The sequence below is a fragment of the Acinonyx jubatus genome, chromosome X, assembly GCF_027475565.1.
Source record: "Acinonyx jubatus isolate Ajub_Pintada_27869175 chromosome X, VMU_Ajub_asm_v1.0, whole genome shotgun sequence".
Lineage (NCBI taxonomy): Eukaryota > Metazoa > Chordata > Mammalia > Carnivora > Felidae > Acinonyx > Acinonyx jubatus.
This window is the reverse complement of record NC_069389.1, coordinates 51531479-51547411: the sequence shown is the minus strand read 5'-3', so window position 1 is coordinate 51547411 and position 15933 is coordinate 51531479. Positions and strand designations below refer to the sequence as shown.

At 41.8% G+C, this 15933-nt stretch overlaps 1 protein-coding gene across 1 annotated transcript in view; it reads right to left on the bottom strand.

Annotated features, from left to right (window-relative positions):
* Nucleotides 1–2634: 2634 nt before the first annotated feature.
* MSN (moesin) overlaps nt 2635–15933 on the bottom strand; it is a 65451-nt gene continuing 52152 nt past the window's right edge. The window contains exons 5-13 of the mRNA XM_027053705.2: nt 14659–14742; nt 14031–14177; nt 12918–13014; nt 10652–10815; nt 7709–7839; nt 7288–7448; nt 5892–5984; nt 5360–5584; nt 2635–4850 (exon numbers count right to left, since the gene is read on the bottom strand). Of these exons, the coding sequence (XP_026909506.1) occupies nt 4686–4850; nt 5360–5584; nt 5892–5984; nt 7288–7448; nt 7709–7839; nt 10652–10815; nt 12918–13014; nt 14031–14177; nt 14659–14742 (1267 nt within the window). The 3' untranslated portion in view covers nt 2635–4685. The remainder of the gene's footprint in view (nt 4851–5359; nt 5585–5891; nt 5985–7287; nt 7449–7708; nt 7840–10651; nt 10816–12917; nt 13015–14030; nt 14178–14658; nt 14743–15933) is intronic.

The window sequence follows — 15933 nt, the reverse complement described above, 5'->3', positions numbered from 1 at the left end:
CTTTCTCTAGCTCCTTTAGGTCTAAGTTTAGGTAAGTTATTTGAGATTTTTCTTTCTTCTTGAGGTTTGCCTGTATTACTATAAACTTCCATATTAGACCACACTTGCTGCATTCCAATAGTTTTGGACCATTTTGTTTTCATTTGTTTCTATGTAATTTTTATATCATTTCCTGGTTGACCCATTCATTGTTTAGCAGCGTGTTATTTAACCTCCATGTATTTGTGGGATTTCCTGATGTTTTCTTGTGGTTGACTTTTAGTTTTGTAGTGTTTTGATCAGAAAAGGTGTATGGTATGACTACAATTTTCTTGAGTTTGTTGAAGCTTGTTTTGTGGCCTAATATGTGATCTAGTCTGGAGAATGTTATGTGTGCACTTGAAAAGAATGTGTATTCTGCTGTTTTCAGATGAACTGTTTTGGATATATGTTAAGTCCACCTGGTCCAGTGAATCATTCAAATCCACTGTTTTCTTGTTTATATTCTGTTTAGAGGCTCTATTGATGTAATTGGGATGTTAAAGTCCCCTACTATTATGGTGTCATTATCAATTCATTCTTTTATGTTCGTTATTAACTGTTTTATGTATTTGGGTGCCTCCATGTTGGTGCATAAGTATTTACATTTGTTATATCTGCTTGATCAATTGTCCTAATAATTATGACATAGTGCCCTTCTTTGTTACTTTGTTTTAAAATCTACTATGTTCAGGGGCGCCTGGGTGGCTCAGTCGGTTAAGCGTCCGACTTCAGCTCAGGTCATGATCTCACAGTTTGTGGGTTTGAGCCCCGTGTCAGGCTCTGTGCTGATAGCTCAGAGCCTGGAGCCTGTTTCAGATTCTGTGTTTCCCTCTCTGTCTGCCCCTCTCTTGTTCACAGTCTCAAAAACAAATAAACGTTAATTTTTTTTAAATCTAAGTTCAATATAAGTATTGTTACTCCAGCTTTTATTCACCTCCGTTAGCAAGATGTTTCTCAACTCCCTCACTTTGAATCTTCAGATGTTTTTTGATGTAAAATGAGTCTTTTCTGGGTGGCATATAGATAGAGCTTGTTATATATATATATATATATATATATATATATATATATTCTGTCATCCTATGTCTTTTTATTGGAGCATTTAGTCCACTTGCTTTCAACATTATTGATACATATGTATTTATTATTATATTATTTCTTTTGTGGTTGAAGATTTTCTCTGATTATTTCTTGTCTTTCTCTTCAGTTTCCTGGTTTTCTTTGGTAATATATTTGGATTTCATTCTCTTTATTCTTTCCATTTTTGATATATGGTTACCATTAGGTTTGTGTGTAAACTCTTCTGCGTATAGCAGTCTATATTAAGTTGATGGTTGTTTAAGTTTGAACTCATTCTTTATTCCTCTCCTCCCTAAATTTTGGGTATATACTGTCATATTTTATATTATTTTATTTTGTGAGATCATTGATTTTTTAGATAAATATTCATTTTTGCTGCTTTTGTGTTTCCTACCATATAATGGAATATTATTCAGCAATAAAAAGGAATGAAATTTTTCCATTTGCAATAACATTGCAAAGGGGAGATGGGTGAAATTGGTGATGTTGATAAAGAGTGCACTTGCTGTGATGACTACTGGGTTATGTATGGAATTGTTGAATCACTGTATGGTACACCTGAAACTAATATAACTGTATGTTAACTACACTGGAATTAAAATAAAATTTAAAAATAAAAAAAAGTTAAAAAATAGTATGCCCTCAGAGCAGTGGTTCCCAAGTCTGGCTACTCATTGGAATCATCAAATATACTGATGGCTGTATCCCACTACTAGAGATTGTAATTTGATCTGAGGATGAGGTCTGGTCTTTTAAAACAACTTTTACAATTCCAATGTGCAGACCAATTTAGGCACCACTGGCTGAAAGTTTTCTTGTGAAGGATTTAAAGCTCACATAATACATGGTTTACTTTTCTGTGCAAGTGTGGTTCACCAAGAAGGAGACTGGTAAATGAGACAATGTGCTAGGTTCAAGACAGCCTGGAAGTCTTACCTGGGTCTGTTTCCTCATCTGTAAAACTAGCATAAGTACATTTAGGTTATAAAATTGACATGTTTCATAAGCAACAAAGTACTTCCCCACAGCTTTTGTACATATATACACTCCATCTTCACTTCACACTCCACTCCTCACTGCCTTTTGCAACAGGGTTCAAGGTAATTTCTCTGACCTTTATTGGAACTGCAATAAGTAGTAGGAAATTGGCAAGCCTGGAGTACTTCCCAATAAGGAAGCAGGACAGGGCCTGACTATCCCAGGAGGAGTCTAGAGACCCTTCACAAGAAATTCTAAAGCCCCAAGTCCAAGTGAGCCCAGGAGCATCCCATGATCAATTCAGGGCCCACCTACACTGGAAAAGTTGACCTGTAGTCCTGGAAACTGTGTAGGCAATTAAGTCAGACAGTCTTGTCCCTTGGGTAGTGTTTTCTCAAGTCCATTGCTTCCCTCCTAAAATGAGGATGGTAATATCCACTCTCCATAGGACTGAAATGAGTATGAAATGAGACCAGGATTGGAAAGTGGTCTACAGAATGTAAATTACAGTGAAGTATCTTACAACCACCCACTCATACATACTACAACAAAATATCAAGTCACAGAGAAGTCTTCCTTTTATTGGCACTGAAACAGAACATGAGTTGAGCATAAACCCCTCCAAAAATTTTTTTAAAACCCCCCAAAATACACATGCACACAAAAACCTAAATACAAAATCTAACCTTTCTTCCCAGCCTCCCTGTGAATGGGTTATTGCCCTTAAGGCAGCTAAACTGCCCTACAATTTCAGGTTTGAATTTAGCTAGTATAGGGCATATCACCAAGAGAGTGTCAATATAATTCACAGCAATGCACATGACTCCCCAAAGTCAGAATGAAGTCAGGGAGGGATCAAAGCCAAGGGCTCTGGGCTAGGGGCATTGCATGGAAGGACAGTATAACCCCTTGGGAACTAAACTCTTGGAAGAAGGCAAAATAAAAACAATGAAACAAATACCAAGTATTTTAAGACGGGACTGTAGGACCTATAGTGACAGGTGACATCACTAATACTGAAAGCTTCTTGCAATAATGTTTCTGGCAAAATATTCTTTAATAATATAGTATATGCTTCCCAGGTGTGGGGATGGTAAGGGAATGAGGCCAAAATGATCCTGCCTCAAGACTAATATCTTCTAAGAGTGCATTAGCAAGAAACACAGAAATCAATATTGAATTAGATGCTACTAGAATATATAATACTTGTAAAAAAAAAAAAGAGCACACATGAAACATAGAGGAAGGGGAGGTTAATCCTGGATTGAAAGAAAGAGGTTGGAGTGTAGAAGGGACCAGACCAGAGCCCCCAGCATCTCTCTGGTTTACAACTTCAAGGGGCAGCACAGCTGGGGCAAGACTTGGGTAGAGGTTTGTTAAACAGAAGCAGGGCCCATTCATCACCTTGGAGAGGGTGAGGGAAAGGAGCTATTAAGGATCTCAGGGGGTCAAGTAAACAGTGGGATCAAGGCTGAAGGCTTTTCTCACCACACTCAGCATCTTCTACCCACTCACCAATTGAACCAACTGGCATCAAGCTCCAGAGCTCACCATACTAAGGCATGGATGGCCCTGAAGCAGGAATGGTGGCCCACATAGCTCTGATGGAAGTTCTGATGAAAGAAGTGACCTTAGAACCCTGGCAGAAAAAATACTGAAGCCCAGTGTGAACATTTCCTCCCTCTGGCAAGAGTGCTGGATGGGACTGGCTAGGTTTTTGGGTAACCATCCCTACCATTCTAGCTGGAGGGAATTTGGGGGTTGGAGTGGGGAGGGGCAGATCCCACGAAGGAAGGAACTCAGAATAATACATTTTCCGCCCATAAAGCTCACTTGAAACAAGCCTAGTCTCCTATAAAACATTAGGGTAGGCTCTCCTATCCAGCCTTGCCTGAAGTGAATGGCCAACAGCCTTCTAAGACGTTGGTGAAGTCTCTTGAAGGTACTGTCTCCTGCCATCTCACCATGGGGAGAAACTGAATTCCTAAACTCAGGGATAAAACTTATTAGAACTGAGTTTGTAGCAGGCCCCATCTGGGAGGTATAGAGAATGACTGAACATCTTTTTAGCTTCCAATCATTATAAAGCCTAAATAAGTCTAGAAGAAATGGGAATTGGAAGGGCTAATCCTAGGTCATTTGACATCCTAGAGCATATACTCAGGGCCGTGCCTCCTTTCCTAAACCATGTGATTTTCTGCAAATCACAGGACCCTGAAAAGGAAGGCAGTCTGTGGCAGGGGTGTGGGGGTTATTTTTCAACCAATACCACACTTCACCCCTACAAAACAACAGTAAATGAGGGGGTATTTCCCAAATCAAGTGCGAAGTGCCTCTAAGCTAGGGAAGTGGTCTTTTCCTGTAAGCTATATTAAATGGGACAGAGGGAAATAGGGTCCAATTGGCACCATTGTGGGCCATGTACTTGTCCAAGGTAGTGAGTGGGAGCTGAGGAGCTAGGTTTGGTCCCATGGCTACACTGAATGCTTGGCATGACTCCAGGGCTGTTCTAGTTAGTGGCTTCAGCACAGTGTGAGTTAGGCAGGAGTAAAAGAGTGTGGGGGCAAGGAAGAAGGGAGGAGGGGTCCCTACAGTTGGGGTGACCATTACATCGACTCAAATTCATCAATGCGCTGCTTGGTATTGCCCTGCCGAATCTGACGCAAGGTCTTGTATTTGTCTCGGCCAAGTCGCATGTTCTCAGCATGTATCATGTCATTGGCAGTCTTCTTGGACTCATCGCGGGCATTGGCCAGTTCTGAAGTGAGGGCCTGTGCAGGTGTAAGGGGATGAGGGGTTAATGGCTTGATCTAACTTTACCTTCCCTTAAGCAGATTCTCTCTCTCTACCCCCCTCCACACACATTCACCCCTCTGTTTCTATACACACACACACACACACACACACACACACACACATTTGTTGAGGACCATTTTCAGCCCTTTTGGGACTGCAGTGGAGCAAAAATAAAACAAACCCCCCACAAACTTAGGGGACCAATTGATTGATGGCAGGTATTCTCTAAGAGTAGAATAATGGTAGAAATCAGGTCAGGGTATTTTCTGAATACAAAAGTTAAATGGAGTATGGGGCAAAAAGAAAAAAACAAGGAATAGGGGGCCAGGTCTGATGAGTAAGTGATGGGTGCCTACCCTTAAAGCTCTTGTCATAGAAAGGCTCAGCCTCCCACACTCCACTGAGACAGGCTCCTCTGCCTAACTCCCATGATGATCTAGAGAATGTACATGGTATCTTTGACCCTTTGGCCCTGCCTAGATACCTTCAGATGCTTCTGCACACGCTCATTCTTCTCTGCCTCAGTGGTACGTTCCTCCTCACTGCGGTCCTTGGCCATGGCATCAGCCCGCAGGTCAGCACTGGCCTCTGCCCCATTCTCATCCTGCTCATCCTGCTCATTCTCAGCAGGCTCGGCTACATGAGGTGTACTCATAGCAGTCTTCAACTCAGCACGGGTCTTCTCCAAATCTTCTTGTACCATCTGAGCCTGTCCAGTAACAGAGGGAAAGAAAGACCAGCAGTCAGACGAGGCTAACTTGTGGCATCCTACATGTGCATAGAATAGCCCAGAAGGAGGCAGGCATCAGGTAGTCCAAGTCACTTTGTCTGTCTTTAGTTTCTGCAGCTGTATAATAGGAGTATTTGAGAAAGCCTTGAGCTCTTTCTCTCATGATGCCTGCTGTCAAGGAGGGATGGAAGGGGTAAGGAGCCCAAATCTGAGGAATCTAAGGAACTGAAACTTATTCATATAGTACTCTTTCCCATAATGCTTTGTTCTGGGCACTGTGTCTCACCTTCTGCTGCCATTCCACAGCTTCACTTTCCTTCTTCTGTCGGGCCATCTCCAGCTGGGAGATTCGAGCTGTCAACTCTGCCATTTCCAAGGCCTATGGATAAATTGGAAGGTTGTGAGAGCTGAGCCTTCTGGTCCTCAGGCCCCAGGTATCTTCAACACCAGTTCCCCTGGGGAACAAAAAGGGAACCTGCTGTTCCACTTGCTTGCTGTTCTGGAGACTCTTTTTACCACACCTCCTCCAGGAAGCCTGGAAGACCACTCCTATTCTCAGATCTACTATTCTTTAACTCCAAATCATTTCCATATAAGTCAGAGATCCCCATCTAGACTATAGACCTCCTAAAGACAAACATGTCATTTCTCTCTTCCTCATCTATCTCTTTCTCTCTCTCTTTCCTCTCTCCCCCTCTCCCTCCTTCCCTTTATCCCTCTCCCTCTCAATTTCTCTTACATACACTACTGCCCACTGCATAGTTAGGGCCTCCATAAAGCTTTGGAGATCACTGTGTCACTACCTAAAGTACCAGAACCTTTCCTGTTTTCCTAGAATGCTCAGGGTTTCCACTAAGACTCCTCCCAGGACAAGTATAGGAAAGACACTGTAGTGTCACAAGACGATCTGAACAAGGGAAAAAGCTTATGCACACCCTCATACCTTGGACAGGTATCCTAGAGGAAACTTCCCTCTGCTAACTAGGTCTTAGTTCCTGCACTCTCACTCCAAACTGTACAAGGGAAGAACATATATCAAGGAATTTGGGCCACAGGTTCTTAATTTCTGAGTCACAGAACCCTTGGAAACATGATAAAAGTAAGGATGCTAACCCTCCTCCCTGATAAATGCATAGACACATAGTCTTACATATGATTTAGAGAGCAAACCCTTCAAAGAGAGGCAAAAATGGGTTCTCATCCTTATTCAGTGACATTGTGTGACCTTTGACAAGTCTCTTAAACCTCCTTGAGCCCTAATTTCCTTATCTGGGCATAGTATCTGTATGGGTTAACCTCATAGGGTTATTGGAGAGGAAATAAGAAAATAAGGGGAAAGGAAAAGTCACGAGCATAGCTTGTAACACACAGGCAGTCAATTAAGTGTAAATCCCTTTGCTTCTTTCCTCCCTCCCTTTCCTTTGTCAGGTCATCAGCTCAGATACCCAAGGGCTAAGAAGAAAGTAGAATAAAAGTAAGGGTTACGGAAGACAGTTTGCAAAGATTTCTGGGCCACACCAATGACTTTGCATCTTGCTTCTGAATAAGCCATCTGCTGGGGGCCCATAGACTGGCACCCTGCTGGAAGAAGCCAGCCCTGCAGGCAAGGGTAACTGTGAATAGGTAGGCAGACAGAGAAGAAAATTCAGGTACCACAATCCTAGCCCATTTGGTAGCTTTACCAGCTGTTCCTGGGTCTTCTTCTGATCCTGAGAGGCCTGCAACAGGGCTTCCTTGGCTTCTTCAGCTTCTTGACGCTCTTTGGCTAGTTTTTCAGCCTCACTCTGGGCACGCTTCCGCTCCTGCTCAAGCTCCAGAGCCCTGCGGGTCTGTTCTTCCAGTTCTGGAAAGAGAAGAAGGGGGAAAAGTGGTGAAGAGTGCAGATATGAAGAAGAAATACCTAGTTTCCCTTCTGGAGATGCTTCACCCTAGAGCACAGCTGGCAGAAAGTTCTAGGCACTCTTCCTCTTGCCCAATCTTTCATCTATCTGTAGCCATATATGGATTATACAGCCTGAGTCTGCAGCTCAGGCAGAAGGGTCTCCAGCTCATAAAGTCAGGCTCTAGGAAAACCCAGTCTCAAAAAATGACTCTAAGCCTCACCATGCTGAGCCTTCTTAGTCTGTTCCTCAATCTGCTTCAGTCTCTCCATCAGTTCCTCCTTTTCCCGTTCGATCTTCTCCTTCTCCTTTTCTGCCATCTCACGCTTCTTCTTCTCATTTTCCAGCAGAGCACTAAGAACAGAGAAAGGATGGAATAGTATATCAAGGTTACGTGGAAAGGCCCGAAGTCTCCCTTGCTCTTGACCCTCAGCCCCTACCACACTTAGAGCTTGTGAGTTGGGAACACATTGCCTTATCTCCACATTTTTGTCTTCACATCATAGCCCCATGTGGGCCAGTATACTCAGTACCCTGTCAGTTTGTCCCTGAGTCAGGAGATCCAACCTGGACTCCCAGCTCTACTAGTAACCAATGGGTAACCAGTGGGTAACCTTAGCTATGTCACTTCTTTTTTTCTTGTTCTCAGTATCCCATCTGTAAAATGGCCTATTTGTCCTTCCTTGTCTACCTCATAGTTATAGGGAGTCAAGTTTTGACTCTGCTAGGATACTGTGCTTCAAGTCCAATAATCTCTATGGCTAGGGTATCAGTCCTTAAGCCTAACTCTGCTTGCCCTCTGAAGCCCAGCTCTAGGCTCTTTTTTTCCCCAGAATGTGTTGCAAATCTAGAACAAGTATTCACTTTTTCTTGTCCCAATACCTCTTTAAAGAGGTTGCCTTCTCACTCTAGCCTAGATGTCTTTTCTTTTTCTGGGCCCTCAGAATACTTGTCCTATCCTTCTCCCCATCTTTCCCCTTTATTATTTTTCTCCACAGCACTTCTTACCATCTCACATACTGTTTAATTTGCTTATTTGTTCTGCCTCTTCCCACTAGAATATCAGATTCCTGAGAGCAGAGATTTTTGGTTTTTTTCACTGCTCAATAATTATTGAGTGAAAAGATGACCCAGCCTTTGTACCTTCAACAGTTATGTACATACTGTTTTTTTTTCTCTTTATCCTACAAGACTATATATAAGGTCCTTGAGGGAAGGTTACTGTCAGATCCAGCTCTGTGAACTGCCCCCAATCTCAGTAAAATTTTTTTGAATAAGAACCATGGTGTCTAACGCCTCAGACATGAACTCATTTATATTAGAAGCTTCTTGAGGATCCAAACTCTTTATGACAGAGTACCTACTAGAGCAGTGCTCTCAAACCTTGAAATGTATAGCAATCACCTGGGATCTCATTTTTTAAATAAACCTATTGAGGTGAAATTCATATAATAGTAACCATTATAAAGCAAACAATTTGGTGGCATTTAGTACATTCACAATGTTGTATATTTGCCACTTCTATCTAGTTCAAAAACATTTTCATCACTCCAAAACAAAAGCCTATATCCATTAAGCAAGTCTCTTCCTATCTCTCCTCCCCATAGCCCCTAATAACCACCAACTTGCATTCTGCCTCTACAGATTTATCTATTCTAGATATTTCATATAAATGGGATCATACAGTATGTGAACTTTGTGTCTGGTTTCTTTCACTTAGCATAACGTTACAGAGGTTCATAAACATTGCAATATGTATCAGTACATCATTCCTTTTTACAGCTGAATAATATTCCATTGTATAGTTGTACGATTTGTGTATCCATTCATCGGTTGGGCATTTGGACTGTTTCTACCTTTTGGATATGAACACTTGTGTACATGTACTCTTTAAGTTTATTTACTTTTGAGGGAGAGAGAGAGAAAGTGTGAGTAGGGGAGGGGCAGAGAGAGAGGGAGAGAGGGAGAGAGGGAGAATCCCAAGGAGGCTCCACACTCTTAGTGTAGAGTCAGATGCTTACCTGACTGAGCCACCCTGGCAACCCACACGTACTCTTTTCAACACTTTTGAGTATATACCTAGTAGTGGAGTTGTGGGATCATATGATAATTCTGCTTATTTTTTTAATTTTTTAAAATATTTATTTTTGAGAGGGAGAGAGACATATTGTTAGCACGGGAGGGGTAGAGAGAGAGAGAGGGAGATACAGAATCTGAGGCAGGATCCAGGCTCTGAACTGTCAGCACAGAGTCCAATGCAGGGCTTGAAACCATGAACCGCAAGATCATGACCTGAGCAGAGGTCAGAGAGTCAACCGACTGAGCGACCCAGGTGCCCCTCATGTGGTAATTCTACGTTACACTTTTTGAGAAACCACCAAACTATTTTCCACAGTAGCTGAAACATTTTACATTTCTACCAGTAATTTACATGAGTTTCAATTTCTCCACATGCTTGACAATGCTATTATTTTCTGTATTGATTTATTTACTTATTCTATATTAGTGAGTTATCAAGTGCTACCTCATTGTAGTTTTGATTTGCATTTCCCTAATAGACTAAGGATGTTTTCATGTGCCTGGTGGCTTCTTTGGAGAACTGATCACCTAGGATCTTAAGATGCAGATTCTGAGTCAGTAGATCTGGGGTAGGGTCTCAGATTCTGACTTTCTAATAAGTTCCCAAGTAGATGTTGATGTTGCTGAGCTTTGCTACACTTTCAATAACAAAGGGGTTACAGAGAGAGTACAGGGGCTTCATAAGGAAAATTCTGGTGGCTCTTCCTAATTCCACTCAAAAATCCCTACAGAATCCATGTTTAAATGTGCATGAAAGTTTCTGCTAATGCCACCACATTGGTCAGATAATCTGGAGCAACCCAGAGTCTGCATAGAAGAGCAACGACATTAAGGTCAAAGACAATGTGGAACTATGTCTTCATGAGCCTCTGAAATCCTAGGCTTCTAATGCCTGCTTCCTGGGTAAAGGGATGCCTGAGACTTGAGAAAGTGTCAGCCCTGTACAGCTCCCTCTCTCTACCTATCCAAGGATGGCTTCATATCTTTGTTTTTTGTTTTTGTTTTTGTTTTTTATAATTTGACACCTTTGAGAAGTTTCTTTTCCCCAGCCCCAGCCTCCACTCCACTCCAGTTCCACAGAACCTACCGTTCCATCTGTTTCTGGTGCTTTTCCTCCCGGGCCTGTGCCTTCATCTGCTGCACCTCAATGGTGTCAGGCTTGCGGCGGCGCATGTATAGTTCATGGTTCCCCATGCACAGGGCCAAGATACGCTTGTTAATCCGCAGCCGGGGAGCATAAAAGACAAAGTCCTGATGGGAAACCAATAATAAAAATGAATTTTAAGGGACAGATGAAGGTAAGCTTTTGCTTTTTGAAAAGCTAAGTCCAAAAGCATAGGAAAGGTTTTTTAGCCCAATTTTCTCATATTAGAAATAGGAAAATTAATTATCAGAGTGGTGAAGTGACATAGCAAGCTAGCAACAGACTCAGGACTAGAACCCAGGTTTTTTGTCTCTGAAAACTACCAAACTACAATTTCTTGCAACTTGTGCTTATGAAAGCATCCTAAAATACCCTCAATCTAATTGAAAGATAGGAACTGACTACATCTGCTAATCAGGGATCCTGCTGAATCTCAGGGGCCTCTTTTAGAGACCCAATAACCCCCACATAACACACTGGTGAGTGCAGTATGGGTGGCTGGACTGTTTCTGTAATCTCCTAAAAGCACATCCCAGACACAGCCCCTTAAATTATTTTTGGAATAAGGCAAGTTGTAAATACATACATGAATACCTAAATCTCCTTAACATTGAGTGTCCTAGCTGTCCTTTTTTTAAAAGAAGCCCTTGATCTCAGCTGGCTTTATTACTTACCTTTTTCTTATGAAAGTTGAACACAGCAGCGGTTTCAATAAACACACACACACACACACAAATTGTGTGAGTCTCAGTTTGTTATTACAGATACCACTGGACCAAGATAATCAGATAATGGATTAACTACTAGCTCCTCTGCCACTGAACCCAAACTACTACTGTATAAGCTACTATATAGCTTAGTGTGCAGTGGAAGGAGCACAGGCTCTAGAAGTCAAATAACTTAGGTATAAATCCCAGATTTACCATTTTTAGTTGTGTGATCTTGGGCAAATCACTCCATCTCTCTGAAACTCAGTTTAATCAGTTATAAAATTGGTATGCTACTATCTGACAATGCTGTTGAGGGTTAAATGAGATTATATATATATATATATATATATATATATATATGCTATATATACTATATATACATATACACATATACATATACACATATACATATATGTATAATATATATACATATATACATGTATATATATATATACATATATATATATATACATGTATATATATATATAGTGCCCAGCAGCAGAAGTTCAGAGACCTCAAGGCTGGAGAAGAATGATTGAGGCCTCATGAGAATGGTCTGGCTGGGCATGGCCATTGACCCTTGTTGCACATGAGGTACACCAAAAGAGGAGACTCTTTTTTGTTTTTTTGTTTTCTATCTTACTCCCAATCACCAGCTTTCCAGTCTTATTAGCCACAGGCAACTGAAAGGGTGAAAAGTATAATGAGGATATTAAAGGAATGAATGGACCCAAAGCCCTTTCTTGTTCTTGGGTTATTGTGGAGATAAGTCTTGAGAGGACAGCAGCAAAGTAACACCAAAAAACAAGTTTGGAGGATCATCTTTGGATCTGAACTTCCGACTCTATTCTTTCTTTAAAATTAAAAATAAGCCAGGGGCGCCTGGGTGGCTTGGTTGGTTAAGCATCCAACTTCGGCTCAGGTCATGATCTCACGGTCCATGGGTTCGGGCCCTGTGTCGGGCTCTGTGCTGACAGCTCGGAGCCTGGAGCCTGTTTCAGATTCTGTGTTTCCCTCTCTCTGTGACCCTCCCCCATTCATGCTCTGTCTCTCTCTGTCTCAAAAATAAATAAATGTTAAAAAAATAATAAAAAAAAATTTAAAAAAATTAAAAATAGGCCAAAGTACATGAACAGTTTAACTTTCTGGAGCCTAGATGCTTTAAAAAACAGATACACTCTCTGTTTCCACCCCTAGAGCATTAGGGCAGCAGAAGACAGTGGCTAAGAGGCAGCATTTAGACTGCCTATGGCTCTCCCTCATCCATGCTTCTCCTGAGACACAGGTAGCAGGGCGGCACCAGCTACAGGATGCCTGTTAGCCATGTCTTGGCATCAAAATCCCTTTCCGGTGCCAATCTCCTTTTGTGCCTCCTCCCCCCTACAAAAAAAAAAAAAAAAAAAAAAGCCAGAAAAATGAGAGCAAGATGGTATGATTGCTCCTAGCATTATCAAGGTCTTGGTAAGTACCTGTCTTGGCCAGTAGGAGGAATCACTTACCGGGGCTTTTTTGTCAATGGGCTTGATGACAAATTTCTTGTCATTGAAAGAAATGTTTCTGATTTCACTCCAGGGAAAGCCTATCTTGGGAGTCAGTCTGTAGAGAACAAGAACATCAGGACAAGGGAAAGATAAGAAGGACATAGAGGGTTGGTGGTTTGCCCTCCACGCCTCCAACTTCTTCCTTAAAGAGGTAGATCCAGTGTTATCCTATGCCATGAGGACAGATGCCAGTATTGAGGGTGCACAAAAGACCTCCTGATACTACAACCAACATATTATTCCTTGTCCCAATCTTTGAGGTTTGTTTTTTTTTTGTATTTTTTGTTGAGGCATGGACCTTATAAAAATCTCTCACAAGAATCTCCAGCCCTATTTTATTGGGACTCTTCCTCTCGAGGTTGTAACAGCTGGGATAATGTAAACAATGAGCTCTAAGATTCAGAAATTACATGGAACAATAATTTATTATATCCATCCTCACCAAGGGCAGACAAAAGGGAAAAAATAAGCAAGTGAGATATGTCTGTAGCAAGAGGGATTATAGGCCAAAAGGTATTTAATCGTCATATGGGAATGGGATTAATTATAAACCCTCACAAGGTAGGTTCTAGGCTAGTGCTGTCCAATGGAAATATAATGAGAACCACACATGTAATTTTAAATTTTCTAATAGCTATATGAAAATAAGTAAAAAGAAATATGGTGGAATTAAATATAATAACAGTTCATTTAACCCAGTATATCCAAAATACTATCATTTGAACATGTAGATTAATATTAAAAAATATTGAGACATTCTACATTCTGTATTTCACACTAAGTCTCTAAAGTCTGGTGTATAGTTTATACTTATAACATATCTTAATTCAAGAGTAGCCACATTTCAAAGTGCTTAATAGCCACATGTGGCCAGTGACTACTGTAGTAGACACTGCAAATCTAATCAATGCAAGATCTAGAGGCCTGGGAGGTTGTGCAAACATTTGGGCTGATCTAAACTAGGTAGAAAAAGGTGGGACCCAGGTGGGACCCAGGAGGTACAGTCCTACTTCATCATTAGCCCTAGGTGTCAGAGTGGCCCAAATAAACTAAGAGACCTCTGAGCTATACCTGTCATTCTGCTCATAGATGTTGAGACCTAGAGCATCCACCCCCAGCCACAGCTCTGAGCCTTTCTTGTTCTTGATGCTGAAGTAGTTCACACCATACATCTCCAAGTCCTGGGCAATCTTCAGATACTCTAGGACAGCATCTTCCCTAAATGACAGATATGGAGGTGTTACAGAGGGGAGCCTATGAATTAGACCCAGGAAGACAGCATCCCTGTTCTGCACTTATGACAAGAATGTTCTTAGCAGAGCCCAGATAGTGTGGTGATGGCAAAATGAGAAGATTTATTCCTGAACTAGACAACACCTAAATGATTTACTATGTTTAGAGAGCTCCTTCCCCATTTCTTTGTTGGGAAGAAGCCCTTGGTACCCCAGAAGTTCTCTAGGGATACTGAGGTCCCTTTCATTTCTTTACAGTCAAAACTGTTTGGGCTAACAGTTGCCATCATTCACAAAAATAATCTTGATTTGCCTTCTATCTCTACTTTCCCCTATAAATTGCATTCCTGTCCCTTTATCTCCAACATCTCCAGTGTCTTTAGTCTTTTGTCTCTTTTCCCCCACAACCTACTCTCATTCTCCCTAAAAAAAAGCAGTAGAACCCATAGTTTCCAGGGCAGGCTTACCTAAGCATGCCCCGGTGCTCCTCATGCCACACCTGGATCCGCTCCTCCCACTGGTCCTTGTTGAGTTTATGCTGCTCCAGGACCCTGGAAACACAACAGATAGTAGTTTCAAGCACAAAACCCAAATGAAGGAGTAAAAGGGAGCTCACTTAGCTCTCTGAAGGGTTGATGCAAAGAAAATATGGAAGTCAGCCCACTGAAGTCATATTGGAAGTAGATGGAAATTACAGCAGGAGGTATTAATTAGACATAGGGAACTGCCTGAGATGTAGGAGGGTTACAATAATGGGTGGAAAAGAAAGACAATGGAAACACCTTCCTTTGTAGTTTTAACCAAAAAATCCAATACTAAGGGGGTACCTGGGTGGCTCAGTTAAGTGTCCAACTCTTGATTTCGGCTCAGGCCATAAACTCACATTGTGAGATTGAGGCCTGTGTCAGGCTCCATGCTGAGAGTGGAGCCTGCTTAAGATCCTCTCTCTCCATCCCCCTCTGCCTGCTTCTGTCTCTCTCCCTCCCTCTCCCTCTCTCTCTCTCTCTCTCTCTCTCTCTCTCTCTCAAACACACACACACACACACACACACACACACACACACACACACAATAATATGTTGTGGTCTCCAAGTAGGGCAGTAATGTATCAAGAGTCTGTGCTGAATTGAGAGGCTAAGAGTCAGGACACTCTCTCCTAGATCCCTGTGGGACCAATAGTTTGTGTTTATGAGAAAATTGCTCAGGGATGAGATCACAGCCCGTGTGATCAGAGAACTGAGCCCAAATAGCTTTGGAAGAAACTAACAGGCTCAACCTCCCAGATGTACTACATCATAAACAAGACTTGTATTAACTTTTTTATGTTTATTTATTTGAGAGAGAGAGAGAGAGAGAGAGGCAGAGAGAGAGGGAGACACACAGAATCAGAAGCAGGCTCCAGGTTCTGAGCTGTCAGCACAGAGCCTGATGCAACAACAAACCAACAAACTGCAAGATCATAACCTGAGCTGAAGTCAGATGCTTAAACTGACTGAGCCACCCCGGTCCCCCAAGACTTGTTTTAAATATGCCATCTCAGACATCAAAGCAGTGATCAGGTAGAGTTCCAGGGAACAACCACTATCCCTAACACTTTCAGGTAAGTTGTGTATATGCCACAGCTCCAATGGGACTGAGGATCCCAGAATCAAGAACTTTCCCTTCTATCTGAAAGCTTATGAAAATGGCCATTGGATGCAGTAGGGAAAAAAACAGGGTTAAAAATTCAAAAGACTAGGGCT